The sequence below is a fragment of the Apium graveolens genome, chromosome 8 (assembly GCF_009905375.1).
Source record: "Apium graveolens cultivar Ventura chromosome 8, ASM990537v1, whole genome shotgun sequence".
Taxonomy (NCBI): domain Eukaryota; kingdom Viridiplantae; phylum Streptophyta; class Magnoliopsida; order Apiales; family Apiaceae; genus Apium; species Apium graveolens.
Window position 1 is genome coordinate 242,446,478 of NC_133654.1, and position 11,912 is coordinate 242,458,389.

At 34.4% G+C, this 11,912-nt stretch overlaps 2 protein-coding genes across 3 annotated transcripts; one reads left to right on the forward strand and one right to left on the reverse strand.

Annotated features, from left to right (window-relative positions):
- The first annotated feature begins 737 nt into the window (after positions 1-737).
- LOC141676572 (uncharacterized) lies at positions 738-3,540 on the forward strand. Its single transcript, XM_074482246.1, has 4 exons — positions 738-974; positions 1,100-1,155; positions 3,113-3,179; positions 3,262-3,540. The coding sequence occupies exons 1-4, from the start codon at positions 822-824 to the stop codon at positions 3,343-3,345; spliced, it is 360 nt and encodes a 119-aa protein (XP_074338347.1). The 5' UTR covers positions 738-821; the 3' UTR covers positions 3,346-3,540.
- A 403-nt stretch (positions 3,541-3,943) lies between these two features.
- Positions 3,944-11,356, reverse strand: LOC141677519 (phytochrome B-like). 2 transcript variants are annotated; one of them, XM_074483491.1, is made up of 5 exons: positions 8,765-11,356; positions 7,155-7,959; positions 6,268-6,561; positions 4,366-4,633; positions 3,944-4,286 (listed from the first exon to the last, which is right to left on the reverse strand). In XM_074483491.1, the coding sequence occupies exons 1-4, from the start codon at positions 10,857-10,859 to the stop codon at positions 4,414-4,416; spliced, it is 3,414 nt and encodes a 1,137-aa protein (XP_074339592.1). In that variant the 5' UTR covers positions 10,860-11,356; the 3' UTR covers positions 3,944-4,286; positions 4,366-4,413. The 2 variants fall into 2 exon arrangements, with proteins under 2 accessions (XP_074339592.1, XP_074339590.1); XM_074483489.1 differs by having other exon boundaries at positions 3,944-4,633; positions 8,765-11,355.
- Between the last annotated feature and the right edge of the window lie 556 nt (positions 11,357-11,912).

Consider the following 11,912-nt stretch of genomic DNA (forward strand, 5'->3'; position numbering starts at 1 on the left):
TTAAACTGAGTTCTAACCTTAAATTCAAAAAATTTAAGAGTTGCTTACAAACTATTCAAAAAATCACTAATTATCTTTAATGTAGTTAGTGTATCGGGCCTCGTTTGCTTCATCAATTTTATAGTTACATGGGAACTTGATATTTTTTATATTTAAATTACTGCTATAAGTTATACTGTATTTAAAAATGTATGTGTTTGGTTTATTATCATGTAATTAGTGATTATGTAATTGAATTTGATAAGTATTAAATGACATGTTTGGGTTTGGTAACTAAATTTCTATATTTTGTAGAAACTACAAATATCATGTAATTTCAACTTCCTTGGTCCAATTTAGAATATATTAAACCAAACAGTGGAATTATTTTATAATCTAATGAACTCCAAATTACACAGTTGAATTACATCAAAATAAACGAGACCTTAGTGTTTAAACTAATATACTTGGAAGCAAATATAATACATAAATTAGAATTATTTATTTCATTTATATGTACATAAATAAATTTAATTTAATTTAATATAAAATCTCTAAAAGTTACTGTAATATTTATAAATTTATCCATTAATTAATTAATTTCTCTTTAATTAATTAATTTATCCATTAATATTTATAAAATCTGTAAAAGTTACTGTAATATTAATTTTTTCTTCTGTCCGGGTGTAAGGGTTTTACTGTTTCGGGTCGCCCAAACGTGCACTTATTTCAACCCGATCCTATTGCCGGAAGCTAGGGCTACATACAACAAATCTTTGCCGATATACAGATAGCTGTGTGTTGAGAGAGAGAGAGAGAGAGAGATAGAGAGAGAGAGAGAGATGGAAAGTGCAGGGGGAGGAATAGGAATGGGTGAAGAAGGGAACATAGAGAGAGTTGAAGATTCAAAGGATTTGCAACAACAAAGCAAAGCACTTGATAAGCTCACTGACCATGTTGAAGATCGTCAGCTTGATTCTACTCGTGTTCAAGAGGTACCTTCTTTTTACTAATTATTTCTCCCTTATATTTTTTCATGTATATTTTTTTCGAGATTTGCGTACATTTTACCCTCCCCGGATGCTCTGTATATTTAGTTGTTGATTGTGTTTGTGAGCAGGCTATGGCGTCGATTTCTGCGTCGAAAGAAGCTGATTTGAATGCTATGAAGCTCAGGTTCTTCACTCTCTCCCCGCTCGTATTTGTATAATTTGTTTGTTTTTGTTTTGTGTATTGATTGTAATTTGTATTTTGTGTTTGATATGTTTAAAAGCAGGTGGTTAAATCCTAAATTACCTATATTGTACGTATTTCATGTTTGGGATTCTATTTGTAGCTGATAAGCTGGCTTTAGGCAAAATAAATAAGGTCTAGACTTGAAGAATACGATATTATTGCTAGGATTAGTTCACTTAATTTCTTTTGTCACGAGTAAAATTCTGCTCTAGATGATTCATCTCACACTTCCAAGGAAAAAATGATTGCCAAAACTGTTGGTTACTTCATCAACAATCAGATGAATCTTTTGGGCCTTTTGAAGTTTTATGCTAACTTGCTTGTTAGGTGTAACACTGACAAACTGAGTTTTCGTCTGGGTTGGTCATATGTGCTATGAGCCTGTGATTTCGTGATAATTTGAATCATGATTAGATCAATAAATAACTCGAGATCATCTTAAAAGTTCGTGGTAAGCACTTACCAAGACAAGAAACAATTGCACCAATATTACTTTTTAGGCGTAGACTTTTGTTAAGGTTAAGGTCAATTGCAGAAATTTAAATACTCAAGCACATATGTGTTTAGTTATATACCGAGGCTTGACTCCTCAAACACTTATTACCAATTGTTACTACGAGGAGATCCACTATGCTAAGCCTGATACCATTTTAACCTGCACCATTTATAATGTGAAAGACCAGTTTGTGTGGTTTATCTATATAGTAATATGATAATAAGATCACGGCATGTTATCCGAGACATAACCTTGCGTAAGCTTTTAAGTACCTATGTTTTGTTAACCACGTTATCTATATAAAAAAAGAAGAAGAAAAAGAGAGCTTTTTATTGTATTTTAATGCATAGGTAGAAATTTTAGGCTTTTGAGTCTTAATAGTTAGACATATATCCCGACTGCTCATATGTTGTTTTAAACAATTATGTTTATAATCGAATTATGTCTGGATTCTGACCAAAAAAAAATATTATGTCTGGATTTTCTTCTCATTTTAATAGGGTGTTTTCTTTCCTGTCTACTTAACCTGTAAATTGTTGTTGGCTTAGTTTGCTTCGTTTTTAATGGCCACGTTTTGAAATGTGGTTGTCCTACATTTAGGTAATATGGTAGATTAAGAAGTTAGTTTATCACAAAAGTAATGCATTATTTTAAGTATATATTATTTTATATTATATGATTGAACAAAACATGAATTCTTGTCCGTGGACAAAATAAACGGGGAAGTATTTATTTTTCCCAATCAGCAATGATTAACGCGAAGAAACTGTGCTTAGACTCTTCGTAAAACTGTGCCGGTCTAGGAGAGGAACTGATGGATGAGTAGGCTTCTCCTCTCGATTCACGGAATGTGATCTAGACTTGGAGCCAATAAAGACAAAGAAAATTGGCTCAAGAAAAAGTTTCACTATGAGCTCCATTGTAGAAATCAGACCTAAACATTAAGTAATAAGCGATGGGAACGATGGAACCTCTAAGCAATAGGAGAACATGTGAATCCAAATTTATTGAAAACAGGCTCGTTGATTGGGATGGCGAAACAACCAACTGATTCTGCCTTGTGCCTTTCGTGATACTTTCTAATACATCAATTACAAAATATATGAAAGCTTGAAGATAGATGGATAACCAGACCAATCGAGCAATAATTGCGCACTAGGCCACTTGGTGATTTAATTTGCAATTTTATTACGTTATATGGGGAAGTAATTTGTTTTACAGTGAGACATGTGCTACTGTTGGTAAAAAAAAAAGGTAATTGCCAATGGGTCCTTTAGTATATATGTATGTCTCGAAGCTAGAACCATTGCTTTTTCCTAATTAATTCCATATGTTTAATATTCCATGTTTTCTTTATTTGCTCAACAGTTTGTAATCTAATTATTGTTTGGTTTCTTGTAGAGAAAGAGAATTGGCGGCCGTCAAGATAAATCCTGCTGAAGTTGATATTATTGCAAATGAACTCGAGGTTAGCCTCCTCATGAACATTTATGTTTGTTCATATAAATTATCTGTAAATCTCTTGATGAAATTTTTAATTCTGCCTACAGATGGACAGAAAGGTGGCCGAGAGGACATTGCGTGAGCACAAAGGTGATGCAGTCGCTGCAATTCGATTTTTACTTCGTACCTAAGCTCTGATGGAATGTTTGAATCTGTCTTGGCAATTATTAAAATGGTCTGTACTACATGTAGACTTGAATAGTACTTGGGATTAAATTCACTATTACTGTATTGTTTTTTTTTGCTTTGAAAATTTACATCTATGGAACATCATCTATGGATAAGATTGGACTATACAGTTTGGACAATTGAATATGCTTAAATAAGTACCCGTTTCGGAAAGTGATAAATAAATAAATGAATGTTTAGAAGTTATATAATCGTTTAGATAATTTTAAAGACTTTCTTTTTTACTTAAATCAATTAATATAAATAATTTTTAAAATATAATTATCTTAATTCATGAATGGTAAATTAAATTAACATTTAAAAATATATATTTTAAAATTAAAGTTCATAAAAAACGAAAAATTAAAATAAGTTGAGAAAAAGTTGTAAATTCGACTTATTATAAATAGGGTAGATAAACACTTGTCGATAAATTATTACGAACTAATAAACCGTAGGTAATTTATAAGTGGGGAAACAAACGGGCCCTAATACTTTTGTTAGCACCGAAGTAGACTGGAACTGTTAAAGAAAACATACAACATTACAAACAAAAGATAATAACTTGCCAACTTTGAAACACTCAACATTAGATGGGGAAAAGAGTTAGAGCATAATAGCCTTATTACACAATGGAGCAAAGGATTACAGACGGTATATGAAGTCCAGAAAGTACATGTTACATACTAAGAAGTCAGATGATGTTTCTGGTACATATGTATATGGCTGCAATGTAGTCCTCCTGAAGCATTCACAATTAAGCAAACATGAATAGCTTTTGGCATGGATTTCTACACACTGCAATTACTGGATCTCTTCTTGGTCATAAACAGTTCCTCATACCGACTGGATAATAGCTTAGCCTATATAAAATTCTGATTCCTATATGTGAAAGTTTGCACTTCTGCAAGCAAGTGAGTATTTTGAATGACACTATATTAAAAAGCTTTGCATTTAACTACAATAGAAGGCTGCCGCCATACCTTGTTAGAGGGTTTCATCCAAACTAAACATAGAGATAATTTAGCCACCTATCCCACATTACCCGGACTATTTTGACTTACGGGAAGTTCTATAATTATATGGAAGTAACATCTTTCTGCCTCTCTGATATATTGGACATCACCGTCCATAAGCTTTAAAATTTTTCTGGACATGCTCAATCCTAGACCTTCCTCGGTCACCCATGTGCTGCTATTAAACATGTCTTGAATCAGTTCAGATGGAAGGCCTTCGCCAGGGCAGACAATCCTTCACAGTATAAGTCAATTTGTCAAGTTAATACAAGTCACCAAACCAAGAGAATTAATTCCTAGCATTGTAAGAGGTTTAGGGTTCGATTACTCCCCCCCCCCTTGTAAAAATATATTAGAACTATTAAAACAGTATGGAAACCGGAAAGGATAAGATGTACACATACTTTACTTCTAATCTACTGCTAGAAGTACCTAGGTGGTTCCTCTGAAGATCCAACTTCAAAGAAATCATACCGGAACTTCATTAACAATTAATTTTTTTGAAACTTACAAATTTATTATTTATTTATATTTGGAAACTTGTGTGGCTGCTATAGGGGAAAGATAGCACGATCAGTAGGTTAAAAGCCTGTATAGGAAATATAGGCATGCAGTTTAATTCAAGTACAAATGACATATATGCCATTGCAAGCTCTTCCTCTAAGGTATGATCAACTCTAGAACAAGATATAATTAGACAAGAAGGTAAAAGAAATTCAACATTATGAATTACAAGGAACAAAAAAAGAAGCAAACATTGCATTTTTCTATAATGGAACATATCGCCATTTTAGGTCCTGTATAAAGTTACTGTCCTACTGAGCTATCTGCAGCAAAATAAACACTACACAAAAATGTACGGGTAAAACTCTAGAAGATCCACTAATTTGAACAGACGCTTGACTGTTTTTTAATCACATATTTTAATATTACATTACTCCATTATTTAATAGTAAACCAATTGTGAAATATGGATAATAAGAATAATAGGGAACCTGCGCTAGCCATAACATTAATCCAAAAGAAAAAAGAATGGATCAATAACTAGCATGGAAGAAAGAGAGCAAGGAAGAAAAGGACCACCAATAGTGTATCTCAATCAGTTGTCTTTTGAAACATAGATTCCTCCCTCAGCTATGTCTACTAAAAAGGTCTTGCTTTCCCTATCAATTTTATTCCATTTGTCAAATATTCATTATGACTTGAGCAACTTTCAATTACTTGTATTCAGGACTAAGCAGCTGTTGCTAACAAAGCTACAAGACCATAGTATACTCGAATATATTCTGATTACAGAACATCTAGAAACGCCTCCCATATATAGAGATATTTAATACATTTCGGGAAAGAAGTAGATTTACATGAATAGAAAGGTAACATATAAAAGGTAATTAACAGTAAAATTCAACCAGAGTAAAACTAATTACTAATAAACATGCAGAAAAATTAAAGCAATAGAGTGTTTCTAATCCCACGGTAAATTTGCTAACATTGTTCACCAGATATAACACAATACGAGCTACTTACTATTTTCAGAAGCAAATCATAATAACTAATATCATTGGTATGTTGGAATTTAGGCTATGCTTCAGGAAAATGACATGATTCACAGTGAACACCATTGCATATCGCAAGAGTACAATAAAAGTGATCTATAAGCCTGGCTGATCCATGTTATGTCCCCAAGTTCGTGATTTCATGAGGTTCAGTTTCAGTTCATGCCTGACATTATTGTCAATTAATTGTTCTAAGAAGAATGGATCATGTAAGCAACTTCAGGATCAATAAAGCAAAAACTAAATGTATATTGATGCTAGCATTATATCACCAGCATTAAAAGAATCTGTAAAGCAATTCCAAGATGTATACCTAAATTCACTGCGCATATTGGTGATTCCATTTGAAATTTGCTTCAAACTAATTTGAACTTGAATTTCTACCCAACCTTGTGGAGCTGGGGAATAACGCACCATATGCAACAGAAAATTTGCTAAGACCTGTTGTATTCTTATTTGATCACCATACACGCATAGTGTTTTGATTTCCTCTGGAATATCACAAATTAGTTGCAAACCTTTTTCCCTCAGCATTAACATTCCTTGGCTAACTACAGCATCTATGACACCCCCAAGCAAGAAGTCTGCCTTTTCAAGCTCTAATGAACTAACATCAGAAATGAATATAAGGGTAAGCTTAACTCAAAACTTATTCATATTAGCTAATAATTATGGGGATAGAACATGAAACATGTATGAGTGATGAACTGAAATTAAAATGTTTCCAAAATACCAAAAGTGCTACTTTTATGTTTAATGTACCGCAATGTAGTGGCAACAAAAGTTTTTTTGGCACTCGCATATTATAATAAGCAGAAAGTTGGAGCCCCTAATTTCTACAAGTTTGAACAGTGACAAGTTTCTATCAAAAAAAAGTGTCCGCTGAAGCTTAGGGATGTAAAACTAGTTTCAATATTGTACCTTACGAATTAACAGTTTGACTTGTTTACAATCTGTTACCCTATGTATGCTTTAGTTAAAAGGTGCATACCACCTGGTATACAGTACTTTAAGTCCCCTGTTTGCTTCATAAAATATTTGAAATTTTCAGTAGAGCATTGCTATTACCTAGTGTACATTAAAACCTTCCAATGCAGTATGCTATATGTACGTAATCTATACTAGAATGTTTGACAAGAATGGTATGCATTAGTGTTCACTATCTTTAGTTTTTGCAATGAAATTTGGACAAGAACAGACCTGTCATCAATCTGCTCCAGATTGACATCCTTTATAATCTTTAACATCTGTTTCTCACAGGCAGCACTAGTTTCAAGAAACTGTTTCTGATCTTCAGTCAAATTTGTAGCTTCAAGAAGAGAATTAGTAAATCGTATGCCGCTTAGGGGTTTTTTTATTTCTTGGCATATGTAAGCCAACTCTTTCATTCTTCCATACGATTTATTTTCATGTTGCCTCTGCACTTCTAAAGCTTGCTGCAGCTCTGGACTTGCAATCTGCAGGAAACAGAAAGCTCCAATGACCTGGCCTTCCATATTAACCCTCTTATGTGCAGTCAAAAGAGCTTGCACGAACTTTCCACTCTGGTCAAAAAATGAAAAAGGGTATTTATCCGTTTCCTGTCCACCTATTGCACTATGTAGGATGATCATGAATTTTGTAAGAGCATCTGGGCCCTTAAGCCGACAACAACTGCCAAAAACGTCCCCAACCAGCACCTTCCCGATGACGTCCCCTCTGCCCAAACCAGTGAGTTTTTCCATTGCCCTGTTCCACTCTGAGCAACATGTGTTCTCATCTGAAGCAAATATTGGTGGAATTAGAGGGTTGGGACTATGAACAATAGCCTTGTAATCACCTTGTATGTTGATAAATTTATCCATTACCACTTTCTGAACAGTAACATCCTGACCAACAAAGCACACCCCAACTATATTGTCTGTGTAGTCTTTGCTAGAACAAGCATTCACAACAACAAAGATAGCCTTATCTTGTTCCGTATTAACTGTCTTCAGTTTTATCTCAACATTTTTTTCTTCCTCACCTGCGGTAATCTGACTTAGTATAAAACATGACAATCAACAAGAAACAATTCAAATTTGTACTAGTGGGCTGGCCAATATGAAATGTACTCAAAATTCCCATTATTCCTCTTTATTCAAAATTAGGCAAATCACGACAATGAGGCTTGGAAAAAAAATACTATTTAGTAGATTACATATAAGCTCCTACCTCAAAGTAAGTGAACTGGACAGTAGTAATTACACTGATGTGGAAGAACTAATGCTGTAGGTTGCTTTAGTAAGGTTCGCAGGTGGATTTTTAATGTTGACTGCTATAAGTACCAACCTCTTGTCAAGTTCTGTCTTGTAAAGGAGAATATTAAGTAACAGACAAGAACCTTATTAGAAGGCAATAATAAGGTTTTTGATGGGAACTAAAGCAATTTTAATCATAGTGGGTCAAGGAATAAGTAGCCTTAATACCAATGCAACTATATAATTAGGCATTCATTATACATTTACACCATTAAACGAATTAATAAGAATTGGTTCGGACATATTCAACATAAACAACTTTACTTGTTATACTAATTAGCAAAAAAAAAACTTGTTATGATATACTGGTGTAGACATTTTTTTAGTTTTTACTCAACCATGGATACTACATGTATCACAGAATCTCAATGACTTTGAAAGAAGAAAAAGACATCTCTATATGTGTGGTTTAAATCAAGTTTTAAGAAAAGAAGTCATAATGTGTTGATAATGCGTCGGACTTTAGATGTGACATATATTTGCTAACGAACATGTAAACACAGGGATGAGATATCATATGTGAAAAAGTACCTCTTAATGCATTATATAACAGGTTGTGAACGGTTTCCTCTGATTCCTTATAAACAAGATCGTGAACCAAGGACTTTCCCATTGCTTCAACAACTGACAAACCTGTCAATTCAGCAATCTTTGCATTCCACCCATTTATGCAGCCATTGGTATCCACCGCAAATATGGGAGCGGTCGCAGTCTCTATCAGTCTAACCATTTCTCTAGTAACTGAACTGAGCTCATTGATAGTTTGCAACTCGGTATCTTCCACCTTAGCAAGTGCAGTTGTCTTAGGATTACTCTCCTCGGCATTATTAAATGAGTCTCGAAGAATAAGACGCAAAGAATGGATTGCATCCATTTCAGCATTCTCCCAGGGTAAACTACGACCCTTCACCACTTCCAAAAATGCCTTGAATGATGAGCGCGGGTGCATCATCTGACCATCATCTTTGTCCTCTGGATGATGTTTTGCACCTCCCCATTTGATCTCTTTTTCTGTGTGAGACCGAAACCAGAACAAAAAATCCCTCGAGGTGATATAAGCAACAGCCATCCCACAAACTTCATTTCCAAGTGATGCGGCACCCGGATATCCAGCATCAGCCAAACTATCAGTGCTCACCCCTGTTGAATCCCCATGGAAAGCCAATAACCAATCTACAACATCCTTTATCTGAACTTCAGTTGGGGTCACACCTAATGGACAGTACTTCCCTTGGTAGTATAGTGCAGCACCATCACACTTCACAAGGTCCATAATACTAGGACTTGTTGTCACAATGCCTGTAGGGGAGTCTCGAAGGAGCATGTCACACAACAAGGTTTGGGTTTTTAGTACATGTTTCTCCGACATTTGGGATGCCAGTCGCAATTCCATATTTAGTTGAAGTGCAAATGCCTGCATCAAAAACTCACAAGCATAGCGGAGTGGGAACGGAATGCTCCTAGCAGAAGTGTGATGACAAACAACTAATCCCCAGAGTCTGGTAGAGTTCCTCCTTCGCGTACCTTCCTCATCATTTGCATTAACGATAACTGCCATAGCCAATGACGCAATTGATCCCATGTTAGCCATGTACTGAGCATGGCAACCATGAGGAGCCCTAAGAGTTGAACCAACTAAACACAGTGGTTGCATAAGCCCATCATCCTGGATTACAGGAACTGAAGTGGCATGACAATTCACAATCATCCTAACCCGGTTTTGCTGAAACAAAAACCTAGAAGCCTGAGGAATGTCAGTTGCAGGATAATGTAATCCAAGATAAGGATCCAAATCCGGCCTTCTGCTCTCTGCTAGTACCTCACCATGCTCGTCATCATGAAACTTATAAACCATGACCCTATCATATCCAGTAAGCTGCTTCACATTGTGAACAACAGCATCACATAAAAGCTTAATGTCTCCACTAGGAAGTGACTGCAGATGTGAAATTGCACGCACTGCTAGCTTCTGTGACTGCACAGCCCCAGCAATAGACAAAGCAGGATCCTCTGTCTTTGCAGGCTCCAAGTCAATTACAATCCCAACATCAATCCTATGCAAAATTGCATAAAATGGTTTTCTAGAATTCTTACAATAAATCCAAATTGGGTTCAACAACGCAATTTCACGAGCCCTAAAGGATCTTTCCAATGAAGCTGCACCCGTAGGAGTAAAAAGTGTTCTCACATCAACTCCAATTCTAATAATCTCCGGTTTCTCAATACTAGGGACAGATTGTGGGGAATGACAAAGCATGTCTCTTGCATTTTCACTATAACCAATAACTTGAAAAGTAGATTCATTAACAGCAACCATACAACCAAAAGGCTGAATAAGACCTCCTCTTTGAATTTTAGACAAATAAGCAACAATTTGTTCTTCAGGTACAGAACTAATATCAGTTTTAATAGACTGCGAATAATCGAAAGATTTACCAGACTCTCCTGATTGCTCATACACAGCATGAAGCCTGGCATCAGTAGTGTACTGAGCAACTGCCTTACTAACTGTTTCTCTAACATTTCGAGTACCCGAAAACTGACCTCGATCTTGACCAGAAGTGTGGCTTTCATTCTGTTGTTGCCCTGGTGACTGTATTGATGCTTTGCTGCTACCTGATGCCATCTTTTCACAAAAACCAGTTACACAAATCAACTTCAAAATTTTCAAAACAAAAATGGTGTCTATAATTCTCCTCACTCTCAAACAAAACTCAAGCCTTTTGTACAATTTCACTCAAATTATCACCATAACAATTCATTCAAACCATGTTTCAAACACTACAAAAGCTACTGACATAATCATCAACCAAGAAAAGGGCTTGTTTTGTTATATGAGTTAGTATCCTCTGTATATGTATAGATAGAGACACTATATGAATTCATGGTGAAGAGGGTTTGTGCAAGAACTGATGGAGATTAACATGTGTTTACTTCATGTTTAAGCTTGCAACATTAACCAGTTATGAACAAGAAAAAAGTGTCAGTTTTCTTGAAATATGTGAGAGTGTATATATATTGCATATATGTAATAACAATAACAATATAAGTATGAGAGTATCTAAGCTCAAGTTGTACGTGTGGCCAGAGTTAGAGATCTAGAGTTTAGACAAGTATAATAAAGAGAAAAACTTTAATGTTTCTTCAATGTTTGTGTCTGAAACTGAGCCACGTTTGCTTCCAGGATTCTTTAGTGAAAACAAAGAGACTAGTAGTAATAAATAAATGCTAAAAACTATAGAATCTGCTTAAATGTTAGGCTGTGTCTCGTTGAATTTGTGCGTTAATAAACATTCCCGAGTTAATTAATTAATTTTTCATTAATTTCTTGCATGTTATTTGGTCGATTTGGTTTTTCAAATTCGATTAATTTTTATAATTATTTTATCGGAGACTAAATAATTATTTATTAAGATTAATAAACTAAATTCATTTTTTTCTAATCTTACTCATTTAAATATGAATAATTATAAGAATTATGATATAATAAATATATATCTATTAATTAACAATTTATAATAGTATAGGATATATGTCATAGAATGATTAATAGTGAAGTATAAATCGTACACATGTTTATATATATTTTATTCTATTTTTATTTCATTGAATTTAATATAATATTTATTCATTTCATAACAAGTTTAGATTTATAACAAATAAGAATATATGAGTATGT